General features: G+C 48.7%; 1 protein-coding gene and 1 long non-coding RNA gene across 7 annotated transcripts in view; one reads left to right on the top strand and one right to left on the bottom strand.

Moving 5' to 3' along the window:
• Positions 1 to 5,016: 5,016 nt before the first annotated feature.
• LOC117357870 lies at positions 5,017 to 19,954 on the bottom strand. Of its 3 annotated transcripts, none has more exons than XR_004538885.1 (5): positions 19,771 to 19,954; positions 18,435 to 18,516; positions 17,773 to 17,907; positions 16,707 to 16,861; positions 5,017 to 5,244 (listed from the first exon to the last, which is right to left on the bottom strand). It is a non-coding gene; the product is annotated as an uncharacterized LOC117357870 (long non-coding RNA). The 3 variants fall into 3 exon arrangements; XR_004538883.1 differs by lacking the exon at positions 19,771 to 19,954 and adding an exon at positions 19,087 to 19,223; XR_004538884.1 differs by lacking the exon at positions 19,771 to 19,954 and adding an exon at positions 18,730 to 19,092.
• Positions 19,308 to 20,516, top strand: part of PTPRK (protein tyrosine phosphatase receptor type K) — a 1,016,831-nt gene continuing 1,015,622 nt past the window's right edge. For all 4 annotated transcript variants that reach the window (XM_033939071.1, XM_033939068.1, XM_033939070.1 and 1 more), the window contains exon 1: positions 19,308 to 19,568. In XM_033939071.1, coding sequence (XP_033794962.1) covers positions 19,460 to 19,568 — 109 coding nt within the window. In that variant the 5' untranslated portion in view covers positions 19,308 to 19,459. The remainder of the gene's footprint in view (positions 19,569 to 20,516) is intronic.

Below are 20,516 nucleotides of genomic sequence, written 5' to 3'. Positions count from 1 at the left end.
GTTTACATCATAAAACATACATAAAATAAAAATAAACCAGATCATAAAATCTACGTAATTACACAATTTTTTCTCTTCAAATGCCAGCTAATGAAACACAGAAATGCAGTAACAAACAAGTTTTTAAATGGGAGCCCAAGAGCCCATGTAGATGGGTGGAATATAACACGGGGCTGGTAAGGCCCGCATGTCGCCCATCGGCCGGGTTGTTAGGGTGGTTAGGAGGTGAGGGAGTAGTTGCGTGGGGATAGGGTGAGGGGCCCGTCAGATAGGAAAGATTTAAATTGATTGGAGGGAGGTAGAAAAGGGTGCGGAGGCGAGGCTTTAAAGCCGGGACCTTGGAGGTGGTCTTTTTGTGTTGTGGGAGAGGCAGCATGGCGGCACATGCAGAGGAGGCGGCAGCGGCATCAGATGGCAAGGCTGAAATATTGCTGCAGGCTGGAGACTCTTTACTGGAGGACCCAAAAGAGCAGATGGGTGCCAGCAGTGCAGGAGGTCAAGGCAGGCCCAAGCAGCGATCCAAGACTGAGGCGCTGTCAGCCCTCATGATCGCCGGCCCTGGGTGTGCATGGGTGGTCTCCTGATTTGGCTGCAGCGGGGCCGGGAGTAGCAGTGGGGAGAGGGAGGAATAAGTCTAGCAGGAGAGGTTCTGCCTGACCGGTAGGCCGCAGCTTGAGCACGTGCAGTGCTGGGGTGGGAGGGGCTAGCGGGGTGAGGCAGTGCTGGTGCCGGTTGGCCCTAGTGTGGCTGCTGCAGGGAGGGAAGAGTGTGTGGGGTTTCCTTCATCAGCAGGGTTTCCTGGTAATGAGAAGAAATTTAGGCCCCCCTTAGTTGAGGGGGAGGTGGGGCAGCTAGTGGTGGGTTAGAAGGGGTGCAGTCCCGGGTCAGTGGGGGGCTCAGCAGAGCCAGCCACCTTGGTGGTCTGGGCCGCCTGGATGGGGGCCTGGTTCACCAATCCCTCCTTGAAGGGAGGGGCGGTGTGTCTCTAGGGTGGGCAGGTGGTCCAGTGCCGGGCGGGGTTGCAAATCGGGTTGGGGGGGACGCCTGAGGGAGTTTTCCTAGGTCCTCCTCCTGGCTTTGGTATGTTTTCCCAGGGTCCATCGATGGCACCAGAGCGACCTTACAGCACGGCTGGGACAGTGTGGGGACCTTCTTCCAGTAATGTCGGCAGCACTTCCGAGCGGCAGTGAACTGGAAGAGTGGTGGAGAGGATGGCGAGGGATACAACGGCTGCGGTGCTACTGATTCCACGTCGGATGTGGTGGCTTCTGGCGGTGGTGATATTGAGTCGGCTTTTTGGTTGTTGTCCATTCATCCTCAATCCTATCTGTAACTGGGTTTTCGCTTTGGCGGCTCTTATTTTTATGATCACTGTTTACCTATGGGCTGTTCTATCTCTTGCGCTTATTTTGAGATGTTCAGTTCCTTTCTTCATTGGATCACCGTGTGACGGATGGGTTTGGATTTGGTGTTGACACTACCTCGATGATTTTCTGTTCATTGGCCCTGGGGGTTCGGATGTGTGTGGGCGGCTGAAGGGGACTTTGAGGTGATGGTGGAAGAGTTTGGGATTCCCTTGGCGCATTAGTTGGAAGGTCCGGTTACTTTCCTTACTTTCCTCGGGACTGAGTTAGATTCGGAGGCCTTGGTAATGCGCCTACTGGCTGCGAAGGTCTAGCAGTTGCTGGGACTTATAGAGCACATGCTGTCCTCACATAAAACTACTTTGCAGGTGGTCCAGTCCCTGTTGGGCTCCCTTAATTTTGCTTGTAAAGGTTTTGTCCATGGGTCATGCTTTCTCTCATCAGTGGACCACTGCCACGGCTGGGATGTGGGAGAAAAGACATTTTTTTTGCAGCTTTCTGCGGGTGTGCGGGCGGATCTCTGTATGTGGGGGAGCTTTTTGTGTGATTTTACTGGCACATTGCCAATGCAAGCTCCGGAGGTCTCTGTGATTTGGAACTGTTCTCCAATGCAGCTGGTGGTGTGGGTTTCGGCCTATATTGTAGGGGCGCCTGGTGCGTGCAGCGCTGGCTGGATGCCAGAATATCACCTTTTTGGAGTTGTTCCCATTAGCTGTTGCCGGTGAGCTTTGGTCTGAGGTTTTGCGGGACAGGAAGGTGGTGTTCTGGTGTGACAATTTGGGGGTTGTGGAAGTGGTTCACAGGCGGACGGCGCGTTATTTAGCGGTGAATGTGTTGATGAGGGAATTGGTTTTGCGCTGCCTATGTCTTAATTTGTTTATCAGGGCGCATCATGTGTCGGGACTGCAGAATGGCATAGCTGATGCTCCCTCTCGTTTTCATTTTTCGCAGTTTCTACGGCTGGCGCCGGATGCTCAGCGATGCCGGAGCATTTGTGGAGCCTGGCCGAGAAGGCGTGTGAGAAATGCTTCACTTGTCGGTAGCTTCCTCTACCTGGTTGCATTACACTGCAGGGTTCCATTTTGTTGCTGTATTTTTGTCGGGCAAGGATTAATCCCCAGGGGATGTGGCCGAGTCCTTCTTGGAGGACTTTGTGCTGGACTCTTACAGGGCCCGGATCTCATGGGCCATGTTGCAAAGGCGCTTGGCAGGGTTTGTCTTTTTCTATCAAGCTTTGGGTTAGGCTTGTCCTACTTCTAGTTTCCTAGTGCGGTACCTGCTGCGAGCAATGGGACGAGTGGTACCACGCAGGCCGGATCCTAGATTGCCAATACAGCATGTCCTGCTTGTTAAGTTGTTGACGGTGCTACCTGAGGTGGCTAGCTCCCCTATGAGGCCTGTTTGTTTTGTGCTGCCTTCTTTCTTGCGTTTTTTGGAGCACTGAGGGTGGGTGAGGTTTTGGTGAGCGCTGCTGACAGAACTAGGGATCGGAGATTGTTAATGCACCATGTGCAGGTAGGTGAATAGGCGGTTCAGATTTGTGTGGTCAACTCTAAGACAGATCAGGGTGGCTGGGGGCAGTGGTTAGTGCTACGTCAAGTAGATAGCTGTATCTCCTGCCCTGTAGTGCGGCTGAGAGAGTATTTGGGGCAGCGTGGGGGAGTTTGCCCTGTTTTGTTTGTCCACGTGAATGGTGCCCCTCTGTCTCGATTCCAATTTCTAGCCGTATTGCATATGACCTTAGCGAAATGTGGGGAGGATCCTGGTCGTTTTGGTACACACTCTTAGAATAGGTGCTGCCTTGAGTGCCAGTGAGGCGGGCATGCCAGAGGCAGTCATTCAACAGCTGGGGCGTTGAGTGTTAGGGGCTGTACAGGGTTATATTAGGCCCAGTAGTTTGGGGTCAGGTTGCGGAAGGGCGGGCCAGTGAAGGAGGGCTGCACAGGGGGATCGGATTGGGGGGGGGGTGCAGTTCTAGTACTTTGAGTTTTGCTTTGCCTTTCAGATGCCAGATGGTGCTGTTACTCAATCTGGATTGTTGGGCATTCCTTTATGCACTGGGCTGGTGAACGAGCAGTGATATGCCCTGGGGGTCGTCATCTTGGGTTTGGCCATCGCGGAGTGCGTGTGTCCTGGTGGAGTCAGTGCGGCATGTGGTGGCATCATCTTCTGCTATTGTTGGCAAACTTGTGCTTCTACCCTCAATGCCCAGATGTCCTCTTGATCCATTTGGGTGGTAACGACGTGGATGCCTTGAAGTGGAGGCATCAATGTAATTAAAGACAACCTGCGGGTAGTTTTGGATTGGTTCCCGGGGTCTCGGTTGGTATGGTCAGATGTTGTTACATGCCCCCAGTGTCTGGTGTCTTGCCGCTACATCAGGGGGCTGCCAAAGTTCAACCGGCAGTGGGTTGAGGCTCAGGGAGGCTCGCAGATTTTGCATGAATGGGTTGATGTGGCTTGTGCAGGTCTTTATCATAGGGACTGGGTTCATCTATCGGAGGTGGGTTAGCATCTTCTTCTGCATGATTTCGCCATGAGCGTATCCTTGGGCTTGAGGATTAGTCGCAGCTCTATTTATTGGGGGGGGGGGGGCGGCTAAAAGGTTTTACAGGCCTGTGGCAGATCTCCCGAGCTACTGGGTCATGGGCTCATCCTGCGATGAGCAGTGGGCCGACTGGGAGCTGTGCCTGGTGGGTCAGGTGACCCGTGTAAATGGGGCATGTGGGACATGCCACCCCCTCTGACCCTTGCTGTGGTGGCGGGGTCGAGGGCACTGGAACTATGTATTTGGTAGCTCGGGAGGACTCTTTGGTTATGATGATAATGGAAGTTATGATATATTAATGCTGTTGTTAATAAATGGAGCTGCGGCTAATTTTTACCATCATGTTATCAAGGTGGGAGGAAAGGTTATGAAGGATCGGGGGGAGAGTAGGCAGGTGGACAGCCGGGCCTATCCAGATCCCACTGTTACTGTTTCTTAAACTGAAACTGGTTTACACACAAGTTATACATTTAACAAGATGTATATGCCATCTTTCAGTAACCATCAGTTTTCAATACATCTGATAAAACAGCATCTCCTTTACAAATAATGTTGAGGGACTTATTTCCTGAAGTGTACTAATGCTTCAGTGTACATTAAACAGCTGTGTTGGCATTTAATGCACATTAAAACAGTGTTAACATACATTAAAGGTAATACACATGCCGGCATTACCACTAATGCCAGGCATAAGCCCTTCAATATGAGAAAATATGAACGAGCAGTTTGCATGCAAATCAGCCCAGTAACAATGGATTAAAGTAAATCATGCTAAGCCATGTTATTTGCATTAACAGACAAAATGTTTACTAATATATCAAGAGGTGCATTGAAGTTATTTTTTTAGAGCATCAGCAGAGACATACTTCCTTAACAAAATGAATATAGCCGCCCTTCCCCCTCCGAGCTGGCATCTTCTCCAATCAAAGATATCAGGCTCCAAATATAAATGTGTTTATTTATTTAATTTGTTTTCTATCCTGCCCTCCCATGAGTCCAGAATGGGTTACAGGTCAACATACACAATATACAGTTTACAGGTTACAAATTTTTATCCTAACTCAAAACATACTAGGGATCTAATACCAATACCCATAATATACAGTTTACAGGTTAAATTAGTCATAGTTACAGTGCAGGATTTTTCAATATAAGTTTTTATCCTAACGCAACACATATCGAGGATCTTGTATCAATATACATTTCTTTGTAATCTATTGGTCATGGATGTGGTTTCCTCTCCTTTTCTGAGAGCATGGAAGAAAGGACCCCCCCACCCCCGATCCCTCTCTTACTCCATCCAGAATGTTGAAAGAAGCAGAACAGGCTCTCCTGCAAGTGAAGAAAAAGTCAGGTTAGCCAACATAATCTGATGCCTCAATGTGAGCAGGCCAAAAGAGAGTGGAAACTACTTTGCCTCTTTGGATGGGGTATATGAGAGAAAGAAGGACACAGTGGTGGAGAACTGGATGCTCAGAGCCCCTCTCCCCCTCAAAGTTCTCAGGGAGGTTCAGGGAGAGGGGAGACATGATTGAAACATTTAAGTACCTCACGGGACGTGTCGAAGTGGAAGATGATATTTTCTTTCTCAAGGGACCCTCAGCCACAAGAGGGCACCCGCTCAAACTCAGGGGCAGAAAATTTCATGGCGACACCAGAAAGTATTTCTTCACAGAGAGAGTGGTTGATCATTGGAACAAGCTTCCAGTGCAGATGATCGAGGCAGACAGCGTGCCAGACTTCAAGAATAAATGGGATACCCATGTGGGATCCCTACGAGGGTCAAGATAAGGAAATTAGGTCATTAGGGCATAGACAGGGGGTGGGTAAGCAGAGTGGGCAGACTTGATGGGCTGTAGCCCTTTTCTGCTGTCATCTTCTATGTTTCTATGTAACTAGGGTTACCATATGGCTCTAGAAAATATGGAGTGGTTTCTATAATATGAAAGTATGCGAATTGGTGGGTGTGGATCTGAGGGTTTACCTGTCTTTTTGTGGGTAAAACATAGATAATTAAACTTTAGAATGACTATCATGTATGTTAAGTATGGATAGCGGATAGCGTAGCTGGTTTTAAGAAAGGTTTGGGCAAGTTCCTGGAGGAAATGTCCATAGTCCTGAAAGGCATGGGGGAAGCCACTGCTTGCCCTTGATCAGTAGCATGGAATATGGCTACTTCTTAGGTTTTGGCCAGGTACTAATGACCTGGATTGGCTACCCTAAGAATGGGCTACTGGGCTTGATGGACCATTGGTCTGACCCAGTTAGGCTATTCTTATGTTCTTATATTCTTAATAGTTTGAAGGGAGTAAAATTAGGGGCTCCTTTTACGAAGGTGCGCTAGCGTTTTTAGTGCACGAACCGGATTAGCGTGTGCTAGGCAAAAAACTACTGCCTACTCAAGAGGCAGCGGTAGCGGTTTGCGTGCGCTATTCCACGCGTTAAGGCCCTAATGCGCCATCGTAAAAGGGTCCTAGGTGTATTTTTTTTTTAAACATATGTTTATTAACAGTGAAGCAGCACACACACTCAGGCGGCAACAGTGCCATAATCTACAAGCAGATAACACAAGGGATACAGAAACAGCTGGTAAATGCAAACCAAACCTGAGACATCAGGGATTCGAGAAGGATCCATGAACAAGAAATACAAGGAAAGTCCCCGCCACAAGGCAGTGCCAACTCCACCTATTTTTACTTACCCCCTCAAATAACCAAAGAAACCAAATAAACATTCCCCCAAGCCCGACTCAAAACCCATGCTCACCAAGCACACACATGACAACAGGCACACCCCCCTTTCTCACTAGTCCCCCCCCCCACCCCCACACACAAGCAAACCTCCCCCCTCCCCCCCAGTCCTAGATAGAGGAGCTGACTGTGAGTATAGAGAAAGAAATAGGCCTACGGATGGAAAATAAAAGGAGAAATAGAGAGAATGTCACCCCGGTAAGCAGGGGGCTCCCAAGAACCCCAAAGGGGGTTTTCTCCTCTGGACCAGAAGCTCCCAATTAGCCGTCACCGGGTACTGGCTCTAGAGCAGAGATCGAGTGCAATAAGCCGTCCCACATAGCCACATAATATCTTTTGTCACAGTTGGAAGATCCCACATACCACTGGCGTTCAAAAGTGGCCATGTCCCGCAATTTGGCATGCCACATCGCAGTAGGGGGAGGGGCCTCAGAAATCCAACTAGAAAGAATTGCTTTCTTAATCACTAAGAGTACATTGTAAAGGAAGCGCCGCTGGGGGACAGACAAACCCTGTTCAATAAGTGGCTCCTGCAACCCTAGAAGTAAAACCCCATAGTCCCATTCCACCAACCGTTGAAGGATAGCCTCCAACTTGGCCAGCACCCCCCTCCATAGAGTAAGTTTAGAGCATTCCAAAAATGAGTGGAGGTACGTACCTGGCTGGCATTTGCATTTAACACAAGAGGCATCATCCCAGAGTCCCAAGCTGGCTCCCCGTTGTCGGGTTAAGTAATATCGGTGCAGAATCTTAAATTGAGTGTCCTGATACTCAACAGATTTAGTGAATGCAAAAAGGGTGGCAAAACATTCCTGAAACTGATGCTCATCAATAGATACACCCAGATCTCTCTGCCAAACCTCTCTTACACTGGATATACCTATAGTGGGACTTGAAAGCTTCAATAGTTTATACCAATGTGAAAGCTTATTCATAGAGGCCGGGGTGGAGAGAAATTGTGTGTCGAGCCCCCCAAGCGCCCACGCTTCTGGGCAACGGTTACGTTCTGCCTCCCAGTAATGGCGGACCTGAAAGTAGGAAAACAAAAAATGATTGGGGAGGCCCCACTTTCGCTGAACCTGGGAGAAAGAGGGAAAAGTCCGGGGATCCAACTCAAGCAGCTGCGTCATGACCGTGCATCCCCGGGCCGCCCAACCCCGAAATGCTGAATTTCCCCAGCCCGGTTGAAAGTTGGAATTTCCCAGGAAACGAAGAAAGGGAGACACCGCGGGACTAAGCCCCTGTCGGCGCCTCCACCATCGCCAAGCTTGCCGTAAAGGCCACATGAATTGCATCTGAACTCTGTACCGGTGAGAGGGATCGGATTGGGAGTGGAGCATATTCATGAACTGAAAAGGACGAGTCCAACCCTCCACCCATCCCGGTGGGGAATATCGTTCACATCCCGAGTACCCCTCATGTATCCAGCGCAGAAGCGCAGCCACATTGTAGAGACGAATATCAGGGACATTCAGCCCACCAGCAGACTTATCCAACATCAGTTTCGCCATACTGATTCGCGGAGCCTTGGATCGCCATATAAACTTAGAGATAAGCGATTTGAATTTAAGTTCCTCCTTGCGGCGCATCCAGATCGGTATGGTCTGTAAAGGATATAACATTTTCGGAAGCATAACCATTTTGACCAGCGCTATCCTGCCCATCAGGCCCAACGGCAAATCTTTCCAACGCTGACATAGCTTGTTAATCTCCTCCAGCGGCCGCAGTACATTTTCCGCATAGAGGACGGAAGGCTGTGTGCTTAAGAAGACTCCCAGATACCTCATAGGCGCCGTCGTGGGCGGAATAGCCAAAAGCGCATGCCATGGCTCCGGCGGGCCCCCAGACAGCAGTAAAAGTTCCGACTTAGAGCAGTTCACCTGAAGGCCAGAAAGCAACCCAAAGGCTCTCACCACCGCGAGAGCTGGATCCAGATGAATGGAAGCCTGATCTAAATACAAAAGGATATCATCCGCAAACAAGCTGATTTTACACTCGTGGTCCCCGACTCTCACCCCCCGGAAATGAGTACATCCTCTAATTTTGATGGCTAGTGGCTCCATGGCCAGCAAGAATAGTAAAGGGGACAGGGGGCAGCCCTGCCGGGTGCCCCGTTGAAGGCCAAAACGGGCCGTCAAACTGCCATTGATTAATAAGCGGGCCTGCGGGTCCACATACAACGCCTTCACCCAAGCCAGAAAGGAGCTCTGAAATCCGTACTTCTCCAAAGTCCAGAAAAGATATTCCCAGGAGATGCTGTCAAATGCCTTTTCCATGTCTAGTCCCGCAATAGCCGAATGGCCTCCGCGTCCCGCATGGATCTGAATGGCTCCCAGCACTTTCATCAAATTCATGGAGGCATATCGACCAGGAACAAAACCCACCTGGTCATGGTGAATAAGATCTGGTAAAACGGAATTCAGTCTACGCGCTAGGGTAGCCGCCAACAGCTTTGTGTCCTGGTCTAAGAGCGAGATGGGTCGATACGAACTCACCAACGCATGGTCCTTGCCTGGTTTCGGCAGTAAAACCACATGGGCAAGGTTATCGGGTAACTCAGCCTCACCCGCTGACACTCCGTTATACAGGGCGCACAAGGGCGCTGCCACCAAATCCTGAAGAATCCTGTAGTATTCCGGGCCTAAACCGTCAGGGCCCGGCGCCTTCGCCAAGGTGAGGGAGCGGATACCCCGCAAAATCTCCTCCCTCGTAAGCGGAGCGTTCAAGGCCTGGAGCTGCGCGTCTTCAAGCCCCGGAATCTGGATATCAGAGAAAAAGGACAGCAAAGCCTCACGGTCCAATGGACGAGCTTCGTACAGCTTCGAGTAGAAAGAGACAAATTGTTCCTCTATTTGCTGTGCTGTAGTGTATTCGATACCCCGGGCATCCTTGATAGATGTGATAACTTGCCTTTTTTTTGGAGGTCGCACCAAATTAGCTAAAAGTTTCCCCGCTTTGCTCCCCCAGCGATACAGTTGATATCTATGATAGTACAAAGAAGTCCGCATACGATCATTAAGCAGCCCCTCTATCTGCTCCTTCAGAGACCGGAGTTCTCGTTTGTCAGAGTCAGACAGTGACTGAATATGGCGCTGCCTGAGAATACGCATATCACTCGTAAGTTGCAATATCTTCCCATCCCGCTCTTTCCTCTTATGAGCCGCGTATGCGATAATATGCCCTCTCATCACCGCCTTGGAGGCATACCAGTACGTACTGGGGCTTATATCATCAGTCTGATTAGTCAATTGATAATCCACCCACCGCGCTCTAAGATATTCCCGGAATGCCTTGTCCGTATACAATTGAGGAGACAGCTTCCAGGACTTACCCCTAACCCCAGATGAAAAAGAGAGGGTCACTGCCACTGGAGCGTGATCAGAAACGGTGCTCTCCAAGATATCAGCTCGAATAGCCGCTGTAAATAATCGGCGATCTAGAAGAAGATAATCAAGGCGAGCATACGTGGTATGAGCATGCGAGAAGAAAGTGAAGTCCCTATCAGAAGGATGTAAAGTTCGCCAAATATCCACGATGTCTAAGTGGCTAAGTAGGAAGTTAATCCCTCTTGCGGCATGATCTCGAGGCGGCACCCGGGGCGGTTTACAGTCAAAGCTCGGATCAGCAGTGATATTAAAGTCCCCACCCAAGAGAAGATGGTACTCGGTATATTCTGACAGTTTAGAGAGGAGAGTAGAGAAAAAGCTGTGAGTGTATACATTTGGGGCATAGATATTGCAGAACATCAGCTTCTTACCCCAAAGCTCCCCCAATACCATAACAAATCTCCCCTCGCAGTCTGGAACCAGCTTGTGAAACTGAAAAGGTAACTGTTTGTTAAGGAGGATCGCGACCCCTCGCCGCCTACCCCCAAAGGAAGAGGAGTATACCTCGCCCACCCAGCTTCTACGTAATTTAGAGTGTTCCAACTGTGACATGTGAGTCTCCTGGAGATAGGCTACATCGGCACTTAATTTGCGTAAGGAGGCCAGTACTCTCGATCTCTTTATAGGTGACCGGAGGCCAGCAACGTTAAGAGTAACCACCTTTAAATCAGCCATTGTCAAAAGGCCAACACTCAGATAATTGACCACTATAGAAGTGCAACCACCCCAGCGGGACCTCCCAGCTAAGTCCCTGGGTAGAGAAAAGATAGGTGCCACTCCCCCATCTAGAACCAATCATACCGTACATCCACATCCACACAAACAGCCACCCGACCCATGCATACCCAAATATACCACCCCAAAAATCCCTCACCCCCCCCCCTTAACCCAAGACCTTCCTCAGCGGTAGCTCCCATCCCCAGCCCCGCACACCCAAAGACACACCGCCCACCCCGCTCGCCAGGGAGCCCCCCCACCTCCCCTCCACATCCAAAAAGGAAGGAAAAGGATTCAGCTACAAGATCCCTGTGCCCCACCAAACGGGTGTACTGAGATAGGCAAAACAGAATCACAAGAGTCCTGTATAAGCAGAAATGTCCATACTGGGCCCTATAAGAGAGCACAAAGGGAGAGTACAGAAATATAGAAAAAACAGTCCAGACCAGACGGGCCCCACCAAGGTAAATCAGAGTCCTGAACCGTCTAGGCCCCTCGCCCACCCCCGCCAGAAAGGCGATGGCAGCGGGGCACAACACAGCAGGGAGATACTCGCTGTCCGGGAATCCCGGTGGTCAGTCAAGGGTGCACTCGTAAATCCTCCCTGCGCAAGATTAGTTAGTTAGTAGGTAATTCCATAGGTCCTGCAGGAAGCAGCCCGGGCCACGTGCCCTTCATGCCTGGTAAAAGCCAGCATCCTCAAAGTTTGTCCACAAAACGGCGGGCCTCATCCGCGTTCTGCAAGGTGAAGGATTTGCCGTCCCTCCAAACTCGCAACTTAGCAGGAAAAGCGAGGGCGAACTGTATACCTTTGGAATGCAGCACCGAGCAGAAAGGTGACATCAACTTGCGCTGCGCCGCCACTCTGACGGAGTAATCATTGAAGAGAAGAATCTTCACTCCTTTGTAATCCAGAGGCCCTGCCCTGCGATACGCCCGTAGGATGGACTCCTTCTCACGCCAGTTGACATAGCGGGCAATGGCGGTGCGTGGTCTCCTGTTCTCCGCTTGCTGCATGGACCCGATCCAATGGGCACGCTCACAAGCGAAGGCCATGCCTGACTCTTGCAGCTGCAGCTGTTCTGGCAGCCAGGAGGAGAAGATATGATACAGCTCTGCGTCCGCGACCGCCTCCAGAAGCCCCACCAGCCTAAGATTATTCCGACGGCTCCTATTCTCTTGCTCGTCCAACTGTGCTTTCAGGGCCTCTGTCTCCTTTTGCAGCGTGATCACTCGGGTGTCCAGGCCGCTACAGACATCTTCCTGCCCTGAAATCCGCTGCTCCATGTCGGCAATCCGACGTGCATGAGAATCAAATTTCTCATGCATCTCCTCCATGCCCGACTGAAGTTTGTTAAGGCGGTCCGCCAGCGCTGCCGACACCGACCGCGTGATCTCCTGCACCCAGTCCCCTGCGGGGACCGTGAAAGTGGCGGTCTCCGTCGCCATTTTGGTCGGGGTCAGAGCCGGCCTTTCTTTAAGCGCCCGAGCTTGTTTTATCGGCATTCCCAGCTGCAGGACCCGAGTGAGACGCCGCAGCCGCAGCGGGACACCAGGCTCACTCTAACTCGGCGGGTCAGCCGCTCGGCGGGGGAGGAAAGCTGAGAAAAATCGCCGATTTAGTAGGGGATTTGAGGGAGCTCCACCAGCGCACGCCCTATCAGGTAGGCTGCATCACGTGACCTCCCCTAGGTGTATTTAAGCTATGGATATATAATTTGGTGTATGTGGTTTATGTTACAGTTTCAGGATGGGAAGTTACCCCTCCTGATGACGCTCATAGCGAAACTCAGCAGCATATTCATCATACAAGCAACACAGGGTGCTTCAAACAGATTTGTCCACCTGCAGAGCTCCTGAAAAATCACATAAGATCTAAGAAATTTGGCTGGGCCACTGTAGCAGATAAATTCATTGCCCTGGTCATATGTTAGACTCACTGTCCATGTGGGGTAAAGGGATGTGGAAGTGTTATGATGGGCCCCAGTAACAACTAGCAGTGGCTCGCATGCAGTTGGAATGGTACTAAACACTTCACATATTTAAAAGCATAAGGCTATATATTGAAATTTATTTATTTTTATTGAAATTTTACAAATACAAAAGTATACGAATAAAACAAAACAATAAGCTGTATATTGAAATTTATAATAAAGCAATGCTTATTGAAACATGATCTATACCAGGGTTGCCCAAGTCCGGTCCTCGAGATCTACTGGCAGGCCAGGTTTTCTGGATATCCGCAATGAACATGCATGAGAGAGATTTGCATACCAAGAAGGCACTGCAGGCAAATCTCTCTCATGCATATTCATTGCGGATATCCAGAAAACCTGGCCTGCCAGTAGATCTCGAGGACCGGACTTGGGCAACCCTGTTCCATACCATAAAGCATATAGAGATCCAGAAAAAGAAGGACCAATTGATACATCCGAGTTTTACTTCCATTGGGAACAATGGACATAAAACCCAGCTGTCCCGATCCGTCCTTTTTCTGGAGCCATATGGCAGGGGTGTCCAATGTCGGTCATCGAGGGCCGCAATCCAGTCGGGTTTTCAGGATTTCCCCAATGAATATGCATGAGATCTATTAGCATACAATGAAAGCAGTGCATGTACATAGATCTCATGCATATTCATTGGGGAAATCCTGAAAATCCGACTGGACTGCGGCCCTCGAGGACCGACATTGGACACCCCTGCCATATGGTAACCTTACTCAGAACCTCTTGATACACATTGAGCGGTAGGACTTTAGGCTACAGCAGTTCTTTAGAGAGAGTGGAGAGTACTGGGCTGTTCTTCCTGCCGCAGCGACTTACTCACATTACCAGCTGCAGAATAACTGAGCTAATGTGGTATTTACTAAATACCCCTTGAAGTGTATTAAATGTTTATCAATATGCCTTTTAGTAAATAAATCCCTTAATGCAGAGTGTGACTTCAGAAAAGACATTAAGAAAATAGTGGGAACATAACAAAAGACATACATTATAAAAGCTTAAGAAAAAGGGCAGGATAGTATAGAAAATAGGACATGAAAAGGAAACTGTACACAATATTTATTTAGTCATTTATTTAGTCCGTCCTCCCAAAGGAGCCCAGAACGGGTTACAAGAGTATATTCATAGTAAGGGTAGGACAAACTTTAGTGAGAAATACAGACTTTACAGCATTTACAGTGAAGACAAACATACAGACTTAGCAGACATCAAACTGAAATAACCTTGCTTGCCCTTTCAAAAGTGAAGAAAAGGTCCGAGTTCATATAAGTAACTGGGACTGATCCTTTTTGTCTGTTACATATTTGAGAGAAGTTAAAAGTCAGCTGTGAATTAACACTGATGAGTAATTAATGAAGGGACTGTACACACCTGGCAAAGGAAAGGAGGTAGAAGAGCCTGACATACACAGAACTCTAAGGGCTGGATTTACTTTGCTCACCGATCCTATCCGAACCGTGGCAGGTTGACCGATTCACTACCAGTCCTTATGCAAATGAACGCAATCAGAGGTACGCCCCACACCGACCCCCACGGATCACTGCAGAGCAATCCTGATGTATGTGCAGGTCAAAACAAGGGGGGGGGGGTGAATAGAACACGCTTTAGCCAGAGCCCCGCTGCAGCCAGAACAGAACACACTTTTAACCTGTGGGTTAAAACCACAGGCTCGAAGGGCGGCAGAGTCAGAGAGGCAGGGCGGCAAAGAGCGGGATGGCAGAGAGCAGGGTCTTTGCACAAGGGAAATGTTATTTCAGTTGGAAAGGACGTGAGCGACTGGTCCTCAGCAGTCGCTTCTTTTTTGATCGGCCAGCCCAGTCGGCGTTCCTGAAATTGTTTAGTGAATCGCTGCCTTCCTACATTTGCATGCACGGATCGGATTGGGAGGAAGGTTAGTGAATCGGGTCGGGGTTGCAAAGTGGTCGGGACACGATCAGTAAGGTTAGTGAATCTAGGCCTAATCGAATACCTTACCTATGCAGAACACAGAGAGATCTAGAGGCTGACCGAATTTCGGTTTCAGTTTTGGTTACAGTGCTGAAACTAAAATCCCTGGGTCTGAATCCAGGCCTGTCGGTGGGGAAAGGGCATGAACCGGTAATTAAACCAATAATGGTTTAATTTTTAATTACAAGTTCATGCCATTTTCCTACTGGCAGTAACACTAATGTTCAAGGGCCTGACCCAGTACAGTGGCATAGAATGCACTCATGTAGCCCTCTTGTAACTGCTCATGTAAGTTTGAGGTTGCTTTAGAGTCATGCATTTGATACTCTTCCTTTCTGTGGTGCAACCAAAGCACTTTAGAGTCCTTTTATCAAGCTGCGGTAGGGGTTTAACACGCGTAATACCACGTGTTAAACCGCCTGCCGCGTTATTTTTAGCCAGCCGTAGGGGTTAGCGCGTGATGAAATGTCCGACGTGCTAACCATGCTAGCGCGGCTCGCTAAAAGGACCCCTTTGTTTTTAGTATGTAATTACTGTGTATGTTTTTATTGCGAGCTACCTAGCTAGAGGTGGGCTATTAATGTATAAAATAAAATATCAGGGCGCGTATTGGCATATGGTCCTGAAAGTTACTGAACATTTGCTTAGACAAATATTACACCAATGCAACTGTAGCTCCTAATGCAAACTAAGGCTCCCAGAGTTAGATGCACTAAACAGGATCAGTAATAGTGCATGGGTGTGCTCCAATCTGATTTATGGCTAATTCTAAAAGAGCTTTTGATGTACTAAAAATTTTGCATGCACATAATTCATGTGGCGGTTCGTCATAATCCCCTTCTCTCCTGTCTGATTGATCGCTGTGAGAGTGACTCTCACACATGCACAGAGCTGGCAGGGGAAGCCCAAACAGCTGAGAGGCAGGGGAAAAGCCTCCTGCCACTCAGCTGTTTGGGGCAGGAAGCCTTTCTTTAAAAATTTTTTAATGGGCACAGATGCTGTGTATGTGTGTGTGTTACACACGCACAGTATCTGCCCCATTTAAAAAAAAAAAAAAAAGCCCCCCTCCCAATGACAGCCCTCCCCGACATCCCCATGAAGAACCAGCATCAGGGATCACCACCAGTAAATGTCGGCAGGATGGAGGCCCACTCCCTCCAGCCATGCTGAGTCCTCCCCGGCACAATACAGAATTAGCAGTAGGGATGCCCACCCCCCATGCAAGAAAAAAAATTGGCAGGAGAGACGCCCACTCCTTCCTGCCAATGGAACGCCCCCCCCCATACCAGGCACCCCTGAAACATCCCCTCCCCCCAAAAAAAAAGGCAGGAGGGATGCCCCAAGGTCCCAGTGGCAACTGCATGAGAAAAGTGAAAAGGTTGTGTCAATGGTCTGTGTAGGCTAAAGCAAACAGGAGGCATTGTCATGCATAAAGAAGACAAGAGAGTTGCTGGGGAGAGGAAGTTGCAGTGACTGTTTGAATAGGGAAGGATAGTTTGTGAAAGGTGGGGCAAAGTGAAGCAAAAAGAAAATGAGAGAGAGAGAAACAGGTAGGGAAAAAAGCCCTAATGAACAAATCTACCTTAATTCCTAAAAATCTTCAGTTTGTGCCCAAAACTTAGAAATATTTTTCCTCACTGAGTGAGTACATGTGGGACATAAAAAGAGAGACAGATGAGGGAAGTTCAAAGGGTTAATTTTTTTCTGACGAGAAGAGCAGGGCTTGTAGGGTAATGTTCTGTATGAATCTTGTAAAATTATAAGTGATGTCTAAAGTGTTAAATGTATAATCTATGTTTACACTGATTGAAAGTGTTTTAAAATGAATAAAGATTATAAAAAAAAAAAAAAAAAAAAAGAAAGTTACTAGGGGCCAGATTCTCAAAACTTTAACGTGCCAAAACTAAACTTGTCTTTAACATGATTGCTAAACCGGTTCTAGCCAGTTTAGCGAGCATGTATTTTAGTGGTAGATTATCAAAACAGCTTACCATGGTCTTTTCTGAGCTTCCTTGCAGTCTCCGATTCTGCCATCAATATTTAAATGAGCACTCCGTCCAATTCTTCATCATCACCGAGTGATTCTTCAAGCGTGGTGTTGGCTTTTGGTGACCCAAAATCAGTGACTGGTCTGGGGGTACTGGTACTGTGAAAAGCACATCTCTGGTTTAGGGGCTCCTTTTACTAAGGTGTGCTAGTGTTTTTAGCGCACGCCCAAAATTACCACGCGCTACGCTTCTAGAATAACGCCAGCTCAATGCTGGCATTAAGGTCTAGTGATGCGGCAATTTAGCGTGCGCTATTCCACGTGTTAAGGTCCTAATGCACCTTAGTAAAAGGAGCCCTATGTTTTGACGGCACATGAAACCTCCCTCCCCCCAAATTTACATGATTCACATAAATTATAGTATTTGGTTTTTTGTTTTTTTTTGGGGGGGGTAGACAAAAGCACACTTCTTGAGTACGTATATTATTACCGTGTCATGTGTTTCAGGCTGTGGTTCATGATAAAATTTGACATTGAAAACAAATTACAAGATTTACATGAATTATAGCAGTTTTGGTGGGAGAAAAGGCATGTCTTATGCGTGCTTGTTGAAAGCCAACATTGCATCTCCCCTCCCTTCCCTTCATCCAATAGTTCTGGCACGCCTATGATTGACACACTGCTTACGGCGCTGCTTTTCCCAGCACATGCACAAATTTACGCCTCTTTCATGGTGTATTCTGTGCATGTACTGATCACTATCACCAGCGACTCATCTCATATAAATTTAGCGAGCCTTCGCTATTCTCCGCTAACCTCATTTGCATGCATGGGTTTTTAAAAAGAATGACTCGCCTTTTTGAAATCACTACAATAATGGCTGCGATCGTAGCCCATCGTTTTTACTACGAAGTTTTGAGAATCTAGCCCTTGTACTAAGGTGTATTAGGTGTCCTTGTACAATGCTGCTTAATCCAATCAGTTTTGGGGATATCCACAATGAATATAAACCTGCTAAATTACCGATTCCAGGAGGGAGACTTTTTGGCTGATCCTGGTTTTAAACTTACATCCCAAAGCAGTGTCATATTTCTAGTCCATGATTCTAGCCATTGAAATCAGTGTTGTATGTCCCATCATGCACCAGGATGAGGTTGACAGAAATCCAGGACTGGCCATGGAATGGAATGGGTAACTTGGCAACTCTGTAATATGAATGAGATAGATTTGTATACAAAAAAATGCAGTACATGCAAAGCTATATCATATTCATTATGGATATCCTGAAAACTTGCTTGGCTGTGCCCCAAGAGGCATTAGCTCAGTGCTTCTCAATTCAACCTCTCATTTAATGTGCAGCCCCCCCCCCCCTCCCGGTTACCATATGCTCCAGAAAAAGGAGGATGGATAGAGGCAATAAAAGCAATGGAAGTAAAACCTGGATATCTCAATCTGTCCTCTTTTTCTTCTGGAGTTATATGGTAAAACTACCCCCCACTCCAAAAATTGTGACAGTTAAACTCAATAATCACGATCACACAAAACCATCATTCCACAATAATTCTTTAAAAATATAGCCATTTACCTAGGTTATAGACTTCTGGAAATTGTTCTCATTAAGTATATCTGAAAATTGACTGCAGCTGGTGTTTGTGCCCACCAGAAACCAAAACCCTAGGCAACCACCTAGTAAGCCTAATGGTTAAAGCTAGCTGTATTGGAAGGGACCTACTTTTTGCAGATGAATCTGTACTCATGTTCATTTTAGTTTAGTGGCTTTTTCTGTGTGATGCCTTAGTTCCTTTTCACTGGTCCTAGAAAAAAAAATGTTAAAACTGCGATTAGTTAGTATTTTAAACTAGCATAAAACTACATCAATAACTGTTCACATTTTCCATGGTTCAGAACGCCCAGATTGAAAACTCAGTGAGGTGAAATTTCTTTAGTTCATGTTCTACCAATATCATTATTTTCGAACAGGGACTAAGAAGACAGTTCAATGCATAAAGATGAGGGGCGCCTCGGACCTGGTCTCGTTCCTTTTTTTTTTTTGCACACAAGAGAAGAATCCTATTCTTCATATTTCCGAAAGGCTGCGAGCCATCAGGAATGGAGCGGAGCAGAGCAGGAGGTGCCGAACAAGTGCATGAGCTTATGTGGGTTTTCGTTCGCTGTCACCAAGGCAGTAATTAAAGAAACTGCAAACCAGCATCGGGGGCGTTCGAAAGAACCGCAAAGGTTAGAAAAAGCGCATCCGCTGCTAAGTTTTTGGCATATTAATAGCAGCTGATGTCCCAAAGGGACAGATGCTTCTTCTGGCTCCCGCAGGACTTGTCGGCCGGGGGAGGGGGAGGAAATACCCCTCCCAAGAAATCGGCGCCCACCGTGAATTTCCCCAGCAAAACAGTGCGAAATCATTCCGAGCTGCGCTCCCTCTCCACGGTTGCCTAGTCTCGTGCTTCGGCGCGGCCGGCAGGAGGCGCTGACGGCCGCAGGCCCCGGGGCTCCCGCACTCCCGCTCGGAGTTTGGGAAGCGGAGGGGCGGTGACGTCACCGCGCGGCTCCTCCACGCCCAGAGTCCCTGAAACTAAAACTGAGGGAGAGCGGCGGCAGTGCGAACGCGCTTGCCTGAGTGGAGTATGGAGCGCTGCCGGCGGGCTGCGGTCTCCAGTGTGCGGGGGAGGAAGACGCCGCGCGGGGCTCGATAAGGACGGCAGGCGGCGCCCGGGAAAGTGCGGAAAGTTGTGCCCAAGTGTCATGGCCGGGGGAGCGCCGGCCGGGGGTCGGGGCCCGGCCGCTCTCGCGCTCCTGCTGCTGCAGTGGACGCTCTGGAGACTCCCTGCGGCGCGCGCCCAGGTCTCCGCAGGTGAGTGGCCGCTCGCGACGCCGACAATGGGGGGCCGCTGGGCTCGGGACGAAGGGGGAGGGGCAGCGAAGGTGAGAACTCGCCCGGAGCCTTCCCTGTAGCACAGGAGTGGGATATGCCCCCCCCTCCCTCCTTCCTCGAGTCTGTAGGTGGCTTCCTGTCTCCCTTCCCCCTTCACGGAAACTTCCCTCTGCTCAGTCACCTTTCCCGAGCGATTAGTTTGCAAGTTTTGTGTCTCTTTTTCTTTTTATTATTATTCCTCCTCCTCCAAGTCTAGAGAAGTGCAGGATGGAAAGGGGAAATGCGGTCCGGGGTGATTTGAAACTTCCCTTAGGCGAGTGCAGAGAGCCGCAGGGTCTGGCCCGGTCCCTTCATCGTTGCCTGGAGCTCTGAGCCTCGGAACTCTTTACTGAATTGAAACTGGCGAGGTTTAACCCCCCCCTCCCCCCACACACACCTTAATCCCAAATCCAGACATGGACCATGTTGCCTTCTTTTTCAACTCTGTGCCGAAGAGCTTTTCAGGGAGAGCTAGGAAGAGACAAAAGAAATTTAGCTCTTTAAAGTTAAAATCCTGGACCCTGTGTGTTTAAGGACGATTTACATTTCTTTGGTCTCACGGGTTTTGTAACCTTTTTTCCAGGGCATCTCGTTGAACCCAGTATGTAAATCTGCTCTTCTCTGTGGTTTTGGAAGTCTTTTTTTTAGATCCTGGGTTTCAACTAAAATTATGGGAAGGTGTCTTAAAGGAATGGCTTGCAAAAGTAAACAACCCTCGAGAACGGAGACGATCAGCCTTTCCTCCCGGCCTGTTTTTGCCCTAGTGAAACTAGCCTTGTGTGTTGGGCACAGCCAACACCTATTGGCTTTTGTCGAGAAATAGACTTTACCAAAATTGGACCCCTGACGAAGGTTAGTCCGAAACACGGACCGTGTTGGGTCCCTCAC

This window comes from Geotrypetes seraphini, chromosome 3 (assembly GCF_902459505.1).
Source record: "Geotrypetes seraphini chromosome 3, aGeoSer1.1, whole genome shotgun sequence".
NCBI classification, from domain to species: domain Eukaryota; kingdom Metazoa; phylum Chordata; class Amphibia; order Gymnophiona; family Dermophiidae; genus Geotrypetes; species Geotrypetes seraphini.
Note: the sequence above shows the minus strand (reverse complement) of the source record. Positions and strands in the feature narration are given on the sequence as shown.